General features: G+C 35.8%; 1 protein-coding gene across 6 annotated transcripts in view; it reads right to left on the bottom strand.

Annotated features, from left to right (window-relative positions):
* The window catches only part of CCSER1 (coiled-coil serine rich protein 1), a 613,005-nt gene that overhangs the window by 285,838 nt on the left and 307,610 nt on the right, over positions 1-19,557 (bottom strand). For all 6 annotated transcript variants that reach the window (XM_090138797.1, XM_090138800.1, XM_031607550.2 and 3 more), the window contains one exon: positions 18,861-18,938. In XM_090138797.1, coding sequence (XP_089994923.1) covers positions 18,861-18,938 — 78 coding nt within the window. The remainder of the gene's footprint in view (positions 1-18,860; positions 18,939-19,557) is intronic.

Here is a 19,557-nt window from a genome sequence, read left to right as displayed (position 1 = left end):
AAAATTGATAAGAATCCAGGTTTCAAAAATAGAAAAAACCAAGAAAACAGTATGTTGGAGATACTTATATGGCTTGGTATTGAAGGTTTCTAAAATGCCAGAGGGAGGCAGGTACAGTTTCCTTGTTCCCATCCAACAAAAAATGCAGTGACTTTTACCATAGTGAAAAGGATAAGAGATTACAGATATCTGGAATTGACTCCAGAAAAGCAGAGACCAATGATATTTGTTATGTTTCAGCATGGATATAGGAGGGAAAACGCAGCTTTTACATTTTGAAGCTCAAGGTATCCTTTGCCAGAGGTGAGTAGGATGCAGGGAGATGCTGAGGGTAGAGTTGGTTTCTGTAAGTCTTTGAGGGAAGATGTGCAGATTAAGTAGAGTGATGTGTCATAGTGAAGGGAGCTCTGGATTACAGTCTGCACTAATTAGACAAAAAAAACGACAACTAATCACTAAAAGCCGTAAGTGGGTTACCATTATTTGGGCTACAACTAAAAATGCATTTAAAAAAGCAGATAAAAAGCAATTTAATTCTGCTGTACAATAAAACACTTTAAATGTTATATATAATTTCAACATTCCCAAAAGCATTAATGCATACAACATTAGCTAATAAAGTCATAATAAAAACAAGTGAAATAGGAAGATGACAGTACAACATAGGTGAAAAATTGCAACAGGAGGTGATTTCTAGTGATGCAGTTTTCAAAAAAGTTAGATTTTTTAATCTATACATATATAGATTAATAAAGATATATATTTATTCAAAGTAGCCTGGCTAATTAGGATCCAATGAAGACAATCTATGCTCATTTGGACTGACAAATCAAGCACTTCCTTAATCTAATTTTTGATTTTGGAAATCATTAGAAATTGATTATGATTTGTCAGATCCTTCATCTCTATAACTATGTTTCCAGAGTGTGAACTACATGTTATGCATCACTGAAATTAAATAATAATGTATCTCAAAAATTATTAATCATGTAAATTTTTACAATTTAGAATAAGCATGTATCTGTTTTGAAATACTATGCTACAGCTCTACTTCTATCATAAAGGTTAAATAAATTTGTCTTGGAAGTAGAAACAGGGCAGTCTTGATACTTATCAAATATTCCTTTGAGTATCACATGTCTGTGCTTTCCTTCAGCAGCCATTCATTACTGCATACTCTCTTGGAAGATGCACAATATCTGAATTGTCTAGTTGTCATGCAATTATTACTCATTTTGAAAAATCAAGTTTGTGAAAATGATTTCCTTATGTATCTGTGAAGCATGGTAGAACTTCAGCTCTTTAATACATATACTGTTTGTACCATAGATATACACTTTTATACCCTTTTAACCCAGCTACAAACACTGGCAGTAAAAATAGCAGATTAAGCACATTTTCCTCGCAAAGTGCCATGAAAATATGATGGAGGAATGCTAGATAATCACAGATTCTTTCAGCAAGTAATTACTATTGCTACAACACCCCAAATATTTTCACATGGAATGGATAAAGAGAAGAAATATAATTTGAACTTACTCTTCATCAGAAAGATTTATTACATGAAACATGTAGTTACTATTGTGAAAAAACTGTATTTTTCCTCTGCTAATATCGTCACATAGAATAGAATTGAAGAAGACAGCTGTGAATACACAGTTAATCTACTCAGGAATGACAGAGCAGCTGGCTTTGTAGTTAGCAAAACACCTCACTTTGAGTAATCTCTGTCCTTTAAGCTTGATTGTTTATAACAGGACTAGTCAACACCTGTTCTGGAATCAGCTTTTTGTTCAGATGACTGTTGGACATCTTATTTACATAGATAGCGAATAGATGGCAGGCAGTAACAAGACACATCAGTGAGAGAAACTACAACTCAAAGCAGTCATAGGGACCTTGCTCAAAATTCTGCCTAGAAGAAACTTTCTCATGAAAGCATAGGCTCCAGCTGGATCAAGCCTGCGCCTCGTGCAGGAGCAACTCCAATGTGGTCATAGCTGTATGGCCTTGACTACAGTAAATCTGTATCCACATCACTTATGAGAGAAATACTGTCCTACGACTCACCAGCAGTCTCCTACCAGCTAAAAATTAGAATAATTCTAGCACAGCACAGAGCAACCCATTCCTCCATCACGTGAGAAGCAATGTCACCCAGCAATTCCCAGTCAGCAGAGCCTGTCCTGCTCATCTACACAACAGCAGAATGCACTACCGCAACATAAGGACACCAACTTTATCCAAATCTAGTCTGTCTTAGCCTAGTATAACCCCTTTCTGTAACTGTACAACAGAACCAGGAAAAGGGAATTTGGCAAGTGAAAGCCATCTAATCTCCAGCGTAGCCTAAATTTTGCGTCAGAAAAGTAAGTTTGTAACTGTGAGTCAACCACGCATATGTTAAACTAGAGCTATAAAGAGCTAGACCTTACTAATTCCTTTAGGATTTGCCAACAAATTAGAGAAGCAGCAAACTATCAGCTTCTCTTCCCCTATCCCTGTTCAGTTTTTTCCTGAAAGTGCAATGTGACTCATCAGTTCTCATATCACCAATTTTGGTAGATTCTTTGCCATTTGGCTTTCCTGCTACTTATTACCTTCCCGCCTTTTTCAGAAAAATGTTTGACTTGCGAAGTATATCATGATATCATAACTGTAAGCTTTCCATTACAATACATTTGCAACTTGCTCAACGCTTTACTAAAAATTTAATTTTGTCTGATGAACTGAGACATTGTTATCATGCTCTAATAGCTACAGAAATCTCATGGATATATTTAGGAGCAAGAAATTACCATTACTGTAACAGAATTAGAATGTGGATCTAGCTGTATTCACAGGCAATTTTCATCTAACTGTCTAGTCATGTTATATTCTTGTTTTTCAAACAGGAATTATAACTAATCTTTCTCTAATGTTCAAGTAAATGATCAACTTTAAGCTTATTTTCTATTGAAAACATCCAAAATAAGACAACATCCTACTAAGGGTTTTGAGTTTTTAAAATGAAGTAATGGGAAAGATGAGACCATTTGTCATCTTTACCATCACTATATTACTTCTTTATGTCACTGTGTCAGTCTGCCAAACGTTCCTAACCTCTCATCCACTAAGATTTCACAAAAACAGAAAAATGAAGATGTTTTTTTTAATAACATGATTTCCATTTCATTATCTGTTAATAAAGAAGCGTTAGTTTCCTCTTTGTGATATGGAGTGAGGTGAAGAGATTTGAAAATAGGAAAACTGGTAGTGAAATGTTGTGTAGAACAGAATACATCAAACAACGAAGACTACTTCTAAACTTACAGACTTTATGTACCTAAAGATTGGCAACCTTTTCTAAAATCTCATGTTATTTATGGCAGCACTCTTGATTCAAACATTAGGGGACAATGCTACTCACAGGGGAACCTAATTTTCATTGAGTCTGTCAAATAGGCATGTCATCATACGCATAATATTAAAAAAATAACCAGAGCAAGATGGTTCTGAAGTGCTTCCTGTAACACAGTGTTGATCCTTCAAAGCTTTGTTACAATCGTGACAGAAAGACTAATTAAGACATAGCCGTATTAAGCAAGAAATCCCCCATCCCTTTCATGCATACCAGATCTAATCTCACCAGATGATGATGGAACATCCTCAGACGTGCCAAGAAGTAGTAATTATATAAAAACATTTATAACAGTGAGTCATATGTTAGAGTGGATTACTTGATGTGGCTTCATAGCATAATTCACAATTAGCACTCAGATGGTTTTAGGTATGCAGCCTGTAGCATCATGTTTACTGCCCTATTCTTATGTATTTTAGCATCTAGAACATTTGCAAGTATTAATATTTTGCACATCTAGCAGGGCTGCCTACTGAGAATGTGAAAGGCACTTCAAAAGATTAATAAAATTAGTCTCACTGTGCCACTAAAAAGAATAAACGTACTGAGGAAGCTCTGCAGATAGAATTCATAACACCTATATTAGCTCCCCTAGGAAAATGATATAGCTTCTGAGACAGGAGTCTGTATCCTCCAATATCCACTTTCCTACCTTAAACCTAAGGCCATTCTTCCTATAAATAAAGTAGTGACATAGCACAAGGTAGCAAACATTTGCTATTTAAGCACATCATTTTAACCTATAAAAGGAGAAAAAAAAAAAAAAAAAAAGGAAAGTCCTACCTCTGCAATCTCTTTCCTTTCATACACCAAAAAAAACCAACCAACCAACCAAACAAACAAAAAAAAAACCCACAAACTAACTTATGAAAAACAACTCAATGTATGTTACTTTTGAAAAATATAATCACCAGGTGAAAGCAGTGCTTCATTTTGACATCAGTTTTACTTCCTTTCCCCTTCCTTTCATTTATTACCCTTTTCCCTTCAGAAAGAAAGCAGAAAGGAAGGATGAGTGAGGCTGCTGCCACCAGGAGGTACACAGACGCAGCTCTGAATAAGAGCAGCATAGGAACTGAAGCATGTTTATAATAAGTATTACTGTGAGAAATACATACCTGAATCATCTGCAGGTACCTATTTATATAAGGGCAAAATCAGTTCTCAAGCGAGCTTGCTAGCAGTAAAATGAAGTTATATTAACCACTCTAAAAATGCTTAAAATGTCTGCCTTTGAATTCACTCACACATCCCAGAAGTCTCTGTTAGGATTTTAAATAAAGAACACTTGCGAAGCCTCTTGCTTGGTGCAGGCCTGCTAGCTCTCCCAAAGGCAGTAGTTCACCCCCATCTCCAGAACAGGTCTTTTTCAGCACAAAAAATAGAATAACCACCAGAATGAGAGGGGCCCTGCCTCCAGCAAGGTGGAAGAAAGAGACAGTCAGATTTACTGTGCTACATGGATTCACTGGCCTGGCACATCAGAATAAGAAGAGTATAAAGCTTTAGCGGACACCAGTGCACAACCACCTCTTATTTCATCAAATTCTAAAGGGGCAAAACCCATCCGTATTTCTGGAGTGACAGAGCAGTCCCAAGAGCTAACTTCATTGGAGACTGAAGCAAACATAACTGGGAATGACTGACAAAAGCACCTTATTGAAAATGACTAAGAGTCTCTGTGCATCCTTGGTGTAGATTACCTCAGGATAAAATACTTCAAGGACACAAAAGGGTACTGGTGGGCTTTCAGTATAGCCACCTCAGAGACAGAAAACACTGAGCAGCTGTCTACTTTATCTAGTCTCTCAGAGGACCCTTCTGTGTGGGGCTGCTGAGAGTAAAAGAACAGCAGGTGCTGACTGTTATCACAATAGTGCACCAGTGGCAAAACTGCACCAACCAGGATTCCCTCTGATTCCCATTCATCACCTGATTCTCCAGTTGAAGAACCAAGGAGAAATAAACACAGAAAAAGTTCACTTATAAGAACTTGGGTAGAAACCATTCTGTTTGCTTATGAAGAAAGCAACCAGTCATCTTACACAATACTCTCTTCCACACTGTATTATGAAAGTGGTTTTATTTGTAACAGCAGCACGGAGTTGGACTCTCTCTATTCCGGTCCTGCCACCCATGATCTATTTTCAAATAAATCTTTTGGAACTTTATTTACTGAAGTCACTTTATCTGAGAAACTACATTCTCATTTCTGGCATCTTTGATCTCTTTTGGTTCTACTTCTATTTCAGTTAAAACTGAACATTTACATGCTCTTGACCAAGCCAAAACAATGTCACACAGACTGAATCACAGAAGGGCGTGGGTTGAAAAGGATGACAATGATCATCTATTTTCAACCCTCCCGCTATGTGCAGGGTCACCAACCACTAGAGCAGGCTGCCCAGAGCCACATCCAGCCTGGTCTTGAATCCTCCAGAGATTCAACCTTCTTGGGCAACCTGTTCCAGTGCATCACCTCTCTCTAAAAGCTCTCTCAATATCTAACCTGAATCTCCCACCTCAGTTTAAAACCATTCCCCCTTGAGTATACACACAGGCTTACTGGAAGATGTTACATTCATGGACTGTTGCTCTAGCCTGTTATACAACAAAGAAGAAAGTTTTGACTAAAACCATAGTTTACTGTCAGTTACTACACATTATGCACAAGTTGTCTTGGAATTACAGTTCAATTAGTAATTTATCAGAATGAGTAGATCCTGCACCAAAAGGTGTTGCCCTCTTTTGTACCCCAGCTTTTGTTTTTTCCACCTGTACACAGAGTCAAATCAAAACAAAGTGTGAAGGCAGAAGAGTGACTGGAAAAGTCACTTCTCCTGGTAGTTTGAGAGTATGTCAAATTCAGTAAGAGTCTAAACCACAACTGGAGAAGGACTAACTTCTAAAGTGGAGGATCCTGAGATGTAGATTTTTCTCACCATTACTGACAGTTTAAGTCCCTTCTTCAAAGGCCCCCACCTAGAATTTTCCTTTTTCTTTTGTTACTTCACATTGGAAAGTTATGAAACTTTTTTTTTTTAATTAAATTGAATTATGATAATCTACACGTTAACGAAACTAGGGCAGCTCATACTTACTGGTTTGTTTATGACCTCGAGAAATCCACCCAACAACTCCATGCCTACGTAAGAGCATGTAGCCCTGGCAATCTGCACTATATATACATTGTTACAGTGACTTTGTAAATACTCCTAAGAATTTCACACATGCAATAAAGATTGACAAGCATATGATTCATTCTGCAGGTCATCTGTTACATATGTATTCTACATTCCTCTCAATATATATATATATTTATTATTAAAACAGAGTCATTTTGGAATACCCTATTCTGGATTATAAAATCTTCTCAGTACAAATTATATTTAATGTTATCAATTCACGATCTTCACATTTATTTAACATTCCACAGTGTTTTTCACACCACTCAAGAATACAACACAGAAAGACGCCAGATTCACCTCCATGGGAAAACAGCATAGGTCTTTTACAAAACCACAGATCCTTGCTCATGTACCAAGAATCCACGATGAACACAGCTCAAAGAGTCTTGAAGCATGGAACATCACAAAGCATGCTGAGATCTCTTAAGTGGATGGTTTAAAGCAAATAACAAGTGACTTCAAGTCTAATAATATTTAAGGAAGTTCTAACCAAACAATTATTAAAATAAACTACACCCCAACTATATGGAACGAATATATTTTTATGAATCAGGTATGCAAGGAATACATTGCCTTAAAATTCTGTGCTTTTAATTTTCCTGGATGATTCTCTTTCATAGACAATTCATTAAATACAGACTTCTTCCAGTCTTCTGACAAGTAAAGTTAGTGAATTATACCAAATAGGACTACACAGCATATAAAGACAAATCAGAAATGAACTTTTATCTAATACTCGTTAAGTATCACATTAGCTAATATGACTTAATCATGATATATACTCTGTCCATCTGAATATACTTCTCTTGGCTTATACTTGTTCTTACAATGATCCCACCTGGCATATAAAAACAGATACTTGTAATAAATAAACAAATAAACACCAGACATTACATTTTCTTTTTTTTTTTTTTTTTTTTTTTAAGATGAAGAATGAAATAATTCACAATACATCCTCTTAAGTAGAATTCTTAAATGTCAGTAGGCATACTCAGCTTACTTTTCATATTGAGATGATGAGATGATAGGTTTTATAAAAGCATATATTATCTGTTCAAGTATGTCATCACTATACATTTTTACATTTTACTTGATCTGTATCATTTTTTTTTTTATCCCTGAATAACTAACAAGGCTTCAGATTTTTAGATATATTACAGCTTACGTGTCAGTAACTTCTGTAAAGCATTTCTCTGAAGCATGTTATGTCACTTGTGTTGCTTATCCATCATGATGCCTGTAAATACTAATTTTCATGCCTAGAGTGGTTTAGTATCAGAAACAGCTATCACAGTTCCCCAACAGAATTATGCATGTTCCTTTTTGCTGAACAATAGCAGGACAACTGTAGTTCATCCACATTTGTAGGAGATGCTAGGAGCAAGATTACACAGTGGCCAAAAGAACAAAATTCCCAACTATAATCATTTCTCCTAAAAAAACCCACAATTCACCTATGCTCTTGATTTTAAAAACGCAGTTGCCCAAAGAAGTGGAAAGGTATAAGAACCAACCAACAAGGTTCTGGTATGACACAGTAAAAATCACCTATGTCACTAATTTTTACTGACATATTTTTGCAATGGCACAGAACAAATTCTATGTTCATATTATCAGTGTTTATCTCACATCTTAAACCGTATGCGCATTTTTATTTAAAAACAGGGTTAACATCAACTGTTACATTGCAGACTGTAAGCCTGTATTTAAAAGGTTTTGTTTGTTTGTTTTTTAAAGTAAAATACTTATTGATGAGAGAATTTCTGGTGTCAGGAATGAGATATTTCTATGTGCAATAATTTTGTTCTGTATAAGTTCATATCACAGAAATAAAACAGTTAAGAAGGTGAAATGACAAACATGCTGTTATTTAAAACTAGAAGTGAAAAAAAAGCAGATGGAAACACCTGGTAAACTGAACTCATGCATGCAAGGCAAAGAAAAGATGACTTCTGTTGACCTAGCCCAACAACTGGCAAGTTACGCTAGGCATCTTGGTTGTAAACATTCTGGCTATGCTGACAATTATTGAAAAGTATAATACCCTATTTTTCACAGTATGTCAGAGTTAGGTTTTTTACCACCATAAAACCACTACACCAAGGATTGAAGCTTTTACTTGATTCACTTAAATAAAAAGTAATTTCAAAATCCAAAGGATTCATAGACTTAAGATGATTAAACATAGTTCACAGAAACACAGAATGACTTGGATTGGAAGGGACCTTAAAGCCCACCCAATTCCAACTGCTCTACCATTGGGAGGGCTACCAAGCACCAGAGCTCAGGCTACCCATGGCCCCATCCAACCTGGCCTTGAACACCTACAGGGACAGGGTAACCACAGCTTCTTATGCCAGTGCCTCACCATCTTCTGAGTGAAAAATTTCCTCTTAGCATCTAAACTAAATCTCCCCTCTTGTAGCTTAAAACTGTTCCCCCTTGTCCTATCACTATCTTTTCATGTAAGAAATTATTCTTCCTCCTGTTAAAAACCCTCATTAAGTTATCTAATTTGATCTTCCAAAAACTACATATAAACAGTAAATAAAATAAATATAAATAAAACAAAGAATGCTGATAACAGAGTTGTATGGCTGAAAAATAGGCAGAGAAGCTTATTCACATCGTGTATCTGCAGAGATATCTTTTTAGCTGAACCCTTTGATGAATTTCCTTGGCAGCAGACTGTACATTTTGCCAGGTAGAAAAAGTCAGGTTAAAAGTAGCTCTTCTACATTAATCTACCTTCAATATAACTTAATGCAGGTACAAAGTAGAACATCAATCACACTGATTAGGATGTCATTTTAATTAATACTTCAGACACTGGTTCAAACTGTAGGTCAGCGATGCCCCAAAGTGCACATTTATGCTTTGAAAGGGATCTGGGGAAGCATCATTTCTTCATTACGCAGGACAGAAAGGATTAGTTCATCTGACATGATCCATCCTTCTGTCTTTACCTCTATCTACCTTTTTGTCCCTCCCTCCATTCAGCAGCATTCCCTCCTTGCAGCAGACAACCTTTGGGGTTACTGATTGCCCAGAAACACTGAAAATGCAGGGGGGGCTCAAACGTCCTTTGGCTTTTGCTTTGTGAAATAACAATCCCAGAGGTTTGGGACTTGTTATTTCACACAGCAAGAATCACCGTACCAAGCTCTCCTAGCACATAAAACTTCATTTGCTTCTCATCTTTTGTTTCACTTGAGTCATATCTTTCTTGACTACTTGATTCTTTGTCATTAGGATTGCACTGACATTAAATGGTACCTTTGTTTGCACTCATCTCTCTCTCACTTCTTTCCCCTCCATAAGCACCTGACAAAGCAATAAGTTGCTCTCTAGTTCACCACATCATGTTTAGTTATATTTTTTCACCCTGTCAATACAGCCTGAAGGAATGAAGCTGCTGCAATCAGACAAACAGCAACCTTTTCAGATGCATCACAAAAGAACATTTGATGCCCTTGAAATCATAATCACAAGTCAATTTACCTAAATCTGTTTCCTAGTGAGCCATGCAGTTGCTTGATTTTTCCTTTTGGACCCTTTTGTTAACTGTGTTGTTGCCTTGGACGATTCATGGAGGTATGCTAACCATTCTTGAAAGCAGGTGAGCAGTTATAATTTCCATAAATTACAAATCTATATCTATATCTATATATTAGAGAAGGGGTTGAGTAGAATTAGGCTTTTAAACCGCTAAGATAATTTATACTTTTAAGTGACTATAATATTTTAGCTAGCGCCCGCTGGTTGTTTCCTCACTCAGAATTTTTTTTTAAGTCCTTTGTGTACAGACTCTCAGACAATAAACAACTCACAGTGGAAGACAGTTAAACTCACTTCCATATTATGTGGGAAGAACTGTGTAAAGAGAAAAATAATGTAACTGAACAAACAAATATCAACCATTCAGTACTTCCCATCAGATAGCATGATGTCATCTTGAAAAACATTTTTTCCAAGTTATTTTTCCCTTCTCCATAAACAAAGAATTTGCAGTACTGTGCGGAGAAACAACGCATCACATAGTACTAATCAAGTGGCTCTTTAATGCCATATTGAATCAAAAGTCATCTTAAAGCATGAAAATGCTGAAATGTTTTTTTAATTAAAGGGAAATTATAATTTCCCAGTTGTTTGTGAACGGAGATCTATTTGCACATCCAGCTTGGCTCCCCAGTTTGGCAAGCACAGAACTGCAGAATCCTTGATTTGAGCAGAGACCAGCCCTTTGAGTAAGGCCAACGGAGAATAAATAACAACTGGAACATGAAAGCAGGAACTGCAGTATCTGTTGCCCACTCCGAGACTAGGACAGGAGATAGCAGCAGAAATACAGAAATGGAAACTATTTCACTGAAAGGTAGATAACAACACCTGGAGGAATTGTACAGGAATGCTGTAAGGATTCGTGTTTTTAGGATCCTCAGCACCTAAGAAGAAATTAATATTTATGATGATCAAATTTACACTCCAAACACAGTCAGGTGATATGTGAGTAGCATTTATATGATCGCAGTACTGGTACATAAAAAATTGACAGCTTCATAACATTTGTCACTTCTTTCAATAATTTCTTTTACTCGAAAGACTTTTTGTCTAAGAGATACTTTATAAAATACATTAGAAATAATAATGTTTTGCTTTATGGGCAGGCAATTCATCTTTTTTTTCTTGTCATGACAAGGAATTATCATTTTGCTAACAAATTTGCATTCATTCTCATGCATCACTGAGAATAAGTATGGAAATCAGATGAAAGCTAATGGAATTGGCCATTCAGAAGTTATATGTTATATGTTATTCATTCAAAACATTGATAATTACGGCAATTATGGCAATAAATAAATAAATAAACAATAAATAAACTGGCAGTTGTGAGAGTGTCCTCAAGAATACACCACAGCATAATGCAAAATGATTAAGATACTGAGAAACCACAAGCAAAATTCTGATCAGATGTAGTTATGACACAGACAGTTAAAAGGTTTTACTACTTACAATTAGATGTGAACAAACAATATGGCTTGTGATCTGATCAGAAAAGTAACAAACACGAATGAATCTACAATACAATATCATTCATTATATTTCAGTATCTTGCCTGCTCTACCAGGGGAAGCAGCTGAAAGAAAGCCAAGAAACAGCTGGTTTCTTAAGTAGCACCAGGAGTTTGTCTTTCAGCAATTTAACCTTGCCTTTAATTTCAGGTGATTAAAATTAATAATATTTATCCACTGTCCATAATGGCTGTCTCAATTGATTACAAAAGTATCTGTCTTTTTAAAACATTTTAAAAATCACTTTTTTTTAGTATTGTGCTTTTCAGACATTCAACTTGATAAGAATTCTAAACGACAACCTTGTATTTACTCTGGTAAAAAATTATCTTTGAATACTTGTGACCGGGTCATTATCATTACTAATTAAGATCCTGTGAAAACTGCTTTTATCTGTTTTAATAGAACAGTCAAAGAAGGTGATATCAGATGTTTTTCATTCCAAACCTACTTGACATGTTACTTTGTGCTTAAGCATGTTTCAGAGGCTTTCTGAATGGAAAATGCAATCGTTGGCCAGAAAAAAATAAAATAAATAGAAAGAAGAGAGACCATCTGCTACTGTGAAAAGACTCATGCAACATGTAGGAATCCCATTTTCAAGTTCCCAACTTTAAGTTATTTTACGAAGAAAATATCTGCTGTTCCAACACATACTGACAAGTGAATTATTAAATATATTCTTCTATTACCAGTAGTCCTAAATTTTAATTACATTGGAGGAAGTATATGAAAACACTCCATTGCATTGATGACAGTACAACTCCAAAAGATTCCATTTTGGAATTGCCAATATAAGTTTACATTTTCACCTTTAATCAATGGGATTGGAATGGTCAGTACACTTTCATCATTCGTTCATGGACCAAAAACACATTATTATTATCAATGAGCACAAAGCCATAAATTTGAACAGAATTTCACTCCAAGCCACTTGGAGTAATCCTGATCACTAAAGAAGTTCATCACATATGGTCAAGCATCCAGGCACTCAGAGCAGTGGTCACAGCCCCATGCTGCTGGAGTGCCTGGATAATGTTCTCAGTTAGTTTGAATTTTGGGTGGTCCTGTGTGGAACCAGGATCCTTGTCGGTCTCTTCCAGCTCAGGATACTCTATGATATTTTCTGAATGCCAGAGTGGTCCTTCAGATTTACCAATGCCTATCAGTCCCTAGCCAAGGGAATTTGAGTGGATTTACTCTCTGTACTGAAATGATTAATGTGAAGAACTTTGAGAGCTCCTACTGGAGATAGTAGGATTCTCCCTTGGAGCTTCAAAAACTCTGTTTACACAGTCTTAGTGATATATTTTCAGCAACCTGTAATGCTACATACCTTTTTATTTATTTATTTATTTATTTAATCTTTTTACTCAGTGGAAAAAATTTACCCTGTAGGTATAACAGAATTCACTGTGTGATAGCATGTCTACCTGAGGGAAGGAACAAGAACTGACCTAATATTTAGCCTTGTGGTAGTAAATATATTCATTTTTAAGGTATACTGGAAACACACTTAGCCAGAAAAAAGTAACCATGATCTTTCTGTATGCTTGTGGTTGAAGCATTCCACTTGTGCTTGAAGCATGCTCTGCATTTCTGGTAGATTTTGGAGATTTCAGTAATATATTTATCCCATACTTAATGTATTTGGCTGATTGGCATCAAGAGCAGTATTTTTCACTTAGCCTATATTAATCAATTTTGATATCTTGAACTAACCCTCACTTTATGAAGAGTGTTTCAATAAATTAAGGAGAAATACTAAAAGAAAAAAGAATGTATGTTCAGAAAACCTGGGAAAGACAGGTAGCAATGATAAATGTATAGATAGAGAACAGGAAAATACAGGCGTAGTTCCCGGTCATTTCCGATTCTTTCTAAGCCTGACAAGCGTACATCATCCACAGGCACTCAAGACCATTTGTCTAGGTGATATATTCTTCTATATCAATAAGTCAGCCACTCAGAAAGGAGTATCTTCACAGATCTTGATGTTCATTCACTTTTGCAGTCTGTACTTTTTAACAGTTCATTACAATTTCATTTGTTAATTGATGCCATTGATCAAACAACGATAAATCTTGTCTCAGTACACTGGGTTTACGTAGAAAGGAATGGGTGGGCAACTAGCAACCACCCATGGTCAAATCAGCATCTTCAGAAATTGCAAGTTACAACGTTGAAGGCTTTCATCAAGGCCTTTGATAGTCTGAGCAACACCAGAAAGACATAGGAGTCTTAGAGGAAAGGAATATTGATGCAGGAAATGAAAGCAAAGAGCGAGAGGGGATCAATTCATCTAATGAATTAGAGATGAGAGACTCATTTGAAATAATCTGGAGATCAAGGGGTGCAGTTCAGGGGAGATGGGGTTGAGTTAGTAACACTTTGATAATTATCTTCATGTTTGATTCATTTCTGTAACATAAACAAAAATACTACGTATCTTATTCCAAAAATAATGTCTCCTATTGATTTCCCACAGAAACTGTAACAGATACAAAGAGCACAATAACACAAAAGCCTGCAGGCGACACTCAAAAATCCTCATCAGCAGAGTGACCCACTGTGTTGAAACTGCCTTACTGTGCTCACATCCACTGTTTGATCTCCATAAATGTTCAGCAAGTGTCATTGAATGTCAGTGACTGCAGTGCTTTCTGCATGTAGTTCTATTCTTTGCTTCATATGCACTTCCATGTCAAATGCCATTCTGTCATAGTGTCTCACCGCTGCCATCTGTCACATGGCAACAATACGTAATGGAATATTGGCAGGAATATTCAAGCTCTACTGTCACAGCACCAAAAGCTGCTTCTTAGGTAAGGAACCAACATAATAAAATAGGAGGCATTACTTTTGCCAAAGCTGTACAAATCAAACCCAAAACAGCAAAAAAACCCAACAAGAATAACAACAACAACAAAAAAAACCACTAAGGTGCTTCATAGTTTCTATTTGTTGTTCAGTGAAGGCAGAAAGACAGGAACAGGCTGGAAAAAGAGGGACAAGAGCTCACCGAGCTTCCAGCCTATGACTGAGAGTCACCAAAATCTAATTTGTACCCGTTCATAGCTCATAATGACTAGGTGACTATTTCTGTGTTTTGAAAACAAAAAGAAACAATACATTAATAAATGGTCTATTCAAAGAAGAGCAAGTAAATGCTTAAAATACTGAAATATCCATTTAAAGAAGAAAGGTTAAAGGGTGCTGCTTCATAAGCAGCCCTATGAAGTAAAAGTCTAATTCACTGTCATCTTTGCTGATGAGGACAAGACCTTACTCTATAGCCAAGTGTGTTAAGTCACGCTCTGAAAGATAAACGGCCTTAAATAAGATGGAATATCATGGTGACTGTCATACTGATTATTCCAAACATCTGCACTATTACTTTGATAACTGCCCAGATGTTAAATATCTCTCTTAATAAAGTTGTGGACACAAATATCATGAGCTGCCAGAGTCATGACCAGCAGTAACTACAAAGATTGGGGTCAGAGAGCCTTTAGAGCTGTGAGATAAATGGATAAAATATTAGAACAGACCTAACTGAGCATCAACTCATACCTTACCAGACCTATAACAGTGATAACACTGCTAAGGATTGTTAGTTTTTACTACTTGTGTTAGCACTTCCATTTCTTACTCAGACAATTAGCATTACTATTAATTACAGAAATCAGAACACTTTAAAATAATGAATGTTGAAGAAAATTCTTAGCTCCCTCACAGCAGAAAGGAAACTAAGTATTTTTTTTTTTCTTATGTTTAATGACAATTAGTAAAGCATGGTTGAGACTCAACATGGAGTTCAAATGCAATTAAGCACTGCTATAATAACTACTACAGTTAGTATTTACAATGTGGTTATGACTAATAACCAATGAGACTGTTGCTCATTATAAGAGATAAAGTTTAATTAGATAATTTAAGATATCTTATGGACTACATGGCTGTCTTCTTAAAAGTGCCTGCCACTATACTTTAGAATACTTTTTAAAATAATGAAATGCTATTATAAAAAGGCATGATATAATGAGTAGGAGAAAGGAACAGGCTGTAAAAAGTGGAAGACTGCTTTTCTAAGCTGACATGCCAGGAACACCTCCTCCTTCACTGATTTGCAAAATGAAAAGCAACATTATTTTTAATTACAGATCATAAGTACAGATATACATAGTCATAATTAAAAGCCTCTCGCATTTGAGCAAGCTGCACTATTGACGCTATAGTGTAGAATAACAATCAAGTTAAGGTACGACAAATGCCATTCTTCTCTGTTGCGTTTCAGATTTTTAACTCTGAAATATTTCAGTTGTGCCATTACTTCCTTTTTCTCCCTGAATACGACTCCAGTTCTTCAATAAATATGACAGAGAAGCAGAAGGATAAACTTCTGCTCAAAGGAAGATATTTCCCCACCAAAAAGTTTAAGTACAAAATCACCACCAACAAAAAGATTTTCTTTTGTGATAGGATAAACTTTTCCCACAATATAGGATAAGATCTTGCTCTTAAAAATAATAATAATAATAATAATTTTAACCATGAAAAACAGCAGAGAACTGAAAGACAAAATGTGACATAAAAATAACCCTGACTGAAAAGAAATACCTTTGAGCGTTTCATCAAAAACTGGTTTATAAAAGCTTTTCTAAAGTGCACTGTCTGTATGCATGTCTGAACAGGATTTTTCTATAAGCTTTGAAAGAGCTATGGAAGGCTCTGAATGCCATGTGTCTCCATCTCAACAGGGAGAAGGAAATCAGAAGCCACATAAAGAATTGGTTGTACTTCTGGCTACTGTGCAAACTTGATCTTTGCTCAAGCAAAACCAGCTTCCATTACTGTATCATTATTTGCAGCTGTAAAGAAGTGAACATCGCTGCAGGACATTAAAGTGATAGCCTTCTCAAGGGTTTAAGCTTAAGCAGTTCTGGGGTTGGCTACCCTTAATACTTACTGAAGTGCTTTCCATTTCTTTTGTTCCTCTGTAGGAGGAATTTAATAAATATAATAATTCTTTAAGAATAATATATATAATGAACACAAGTGAAACATCTGATACTGCACTGGAAAAAACTTCCCTCCAACTATTTCAGGATATGGTCTCACCAGAATTGGATCTTTCTGATAGAGCTACATGTCATAGCACACACAGCATAATGCGAAAATGGTAGCTGAGTTCACTGTCTCTACAACTGAGATACAACATGCAAGCACTCCCATGGGAATTATGCTTCCTACCTTCCTTAGATTGAACTCAAAATCTTACAGTGTGTTTGAAGGAGCTGAGTTCTCCTTCACATTTATAGAGCACACATCCTTCAGGATTAAGAATCATAAGCATCTGCATTGGTAAAGTTGGATGCTCACTTCCTTGGTATTAAATCAGGAAACATTGAGACCGGAGTTAGATTTCATTTCACAGTCTAGTATAAAAGCTGACATACCTTCAAATACTCTAAAGATATGCAAAGTTTATATTATCCTACTTTGTTACACCTGTGTTTCCAGAATCACAGAGTGGATCTTTTTTCTGTCTTCTCATTACATGCAGCAAAGGAGGTGGGAAGAGTTATTACAATTCTAAGAGAAATGCATCATTCCAGCATCAAAAGCCAATATTACAGGCTGACAGTTTTTGGAAAAGGTCATGGCTTGTAAAACCAATCATTCACACCATTTCTGGAACAATATTGCTCTCTCTTGGAATGAGTCAGGAATTAATAATATAAACTGTTATCCTATTTTTAATTATACTTAAGAGAATTTGCCGTGAGATGTATTTGATTTCAATTCATTTGAATTTCATAGCAAAATGTATTCCCTCATTGGTTTCTTGTACAATTTTCTAATGCAAAATATAAAGGGCTCTTAATATGAACAAGTACGTTAATTTTTTTTTTACTGAAACAACTTTTCCACTTCAAATAAGCCATTTGTAGCTCATTTTCAGCTACGCAAGCATGATTTCCTTTAAAACCAAATAAAGGCACTGTGTAAGAGATTTCTTGATGCAAACAGATCAGTGCACTTATTACAGCTGAGGATTTCTCTAATTCATGCCAGATTTCTACACCTTGTATCTGAGCTCAGAAGTTCCTTACTCTCTTGAAGACATATCTTATTCTTTCCCTGGGCAGAGGGAGAAACGGTAACTACAAGATTTGCCTCATAATTTTCAGAATGTTTCAATGTGTATTTCATGTGGATTCCCAAGGGAAAAAAAAAAAAAGATAGTACACACTCCAATATCTTGGCAAAATATTGCTCCATTTCAGCCAAATCTGACAGAGAGCTAAGGGTCTTGAAAGCATTAAACACCAGAAAAGAAGTGTAAATCAGTGTATAGCTGACCATGAAGATGCACATGTACATCCACTGATGAAACCACTTAGAAAGCTTCACTATTCCAGTAACAGGAATCTGCTGACTAGATAGCTGGTTATGAACATTAGGGTACAACTCTTCTACAGACATGAAAAAATAGGGCAAAAAGAAGGAAGTGAAACTATGAAAAGAGATACAGGAAGCTGAGGTGGCACTAAAATTGGAAGCAGGATTTTAACAGCACATTGCAGGTGAGACAGTTCAGAAAAAAAGAGAAAACCATTTTTTTTTAAATGGAATTGGGCCAGTATGAGAGAGGCTGCTATTTCCTGCATTGGTGGCACGCGCAGAATAGATTCAAATAAAAAATTACAAAACTTCATTCATTCAATTTCCTCAGCCTTAAGTTGAGACAATGGCAATGAAAATCAGAGTCCCCTCCTCCTTGTCTCAACCAACAATTGGCAATGATACCTCTTGGCCTGAAGTGACAGCACTGCTCTGAACACCTGGGCAACCTAAGAGGATCTCATACAGAGATATACAGACATATACACATGCATATATCAGAAAAAGAATAGTAGCAGATAAATATATAAAAATATATTCCTCTTCTCCTTAAATAATAGTTCATAGCTCCAGTCTCTTCTGTTATTGAAAGAATAACCCTCTCAAAACTAAGAATGTTTAATTATATTTATTTCTTAAAATCTGCACAGTATTGTGTTATATAAGACCATCTACTGACATACAGTAATTTAAAGGAAAGGAAGCAGTAGTAATAGCACTTCACAGTACATCAGATTGTATGATAAGCCAAAATACATATACAGTATTTATAGAAGAATGAATTAACTATACCTTAAAAAGTAATGGCTCTTCGGGAAGAGGGCTAACAGGGAGTGAGGTGGTGCTGCTAGCTGGACTCATGTCTGTACTCTGAAAGAAAACACACAGGAATTCACATTTGCAATCAAGTTTTACAAATCTCTCTCCTTATTTTGGGGAAGAAAGAGCTCAAAAAATTATACTTAAAATTCAACAGAATTAGATTGAGAAAGCAGCTGCCATCTATATGATACTGATCATTAATTAGTAAAAGATTAAGTGTTTCACAATTAGTATTTATATTTTTTTTATTTTTAACAAAATCCTCATTCGAAGACTGAAACACATGCACAAACATGCTACTATATTGCATCTACAAAGAATAATCATAGAATCATAGAACCACAAGTTTGGAAAGGACCAACCAAATCATTTAGTCCAACCATCAATGCAAGATGAAAATTAAAACAAAATCTCACACAGAACAGACAACAATATATGATTTATTTATTTGATGGTCAGATGTTGAAACTAGAAGGCAAAATTAATATGAAAACATACTGCAGAAAAGCATCTGAATTAATGTTTGAAAAAGACCCCTTTGCCATGAGTTGGTATATGTTACAATTAACCACTAGTAGATGAAACTAAAGAGTGAACAGCAAAATTCACAATGAAGTCAGTAAACGTATCCAGAACGACTAACAGACCAACGCAAAAATCCAGTCTT

The sequence above is a fragment of the Phasianus colchicus genome, chromosome 4 (genome assembly GCF_987193195.1).
Source record: "Phasianus colchicus chromosome 4, bPhaCol1.hap1.1, whole genome shotgun sequence".
NCBI classification, from domain to species: domain Eukaryota; kingdom Metazoa; phylum Chordata; class Aves; order Galliformes; family Phasianidae; genus Phasianus; species Phasianus colchicus.
Note: the sequence above shows the minus strand (reverse complement) of the source record. Positions and strands in the feature narration are given on the sequence as shown.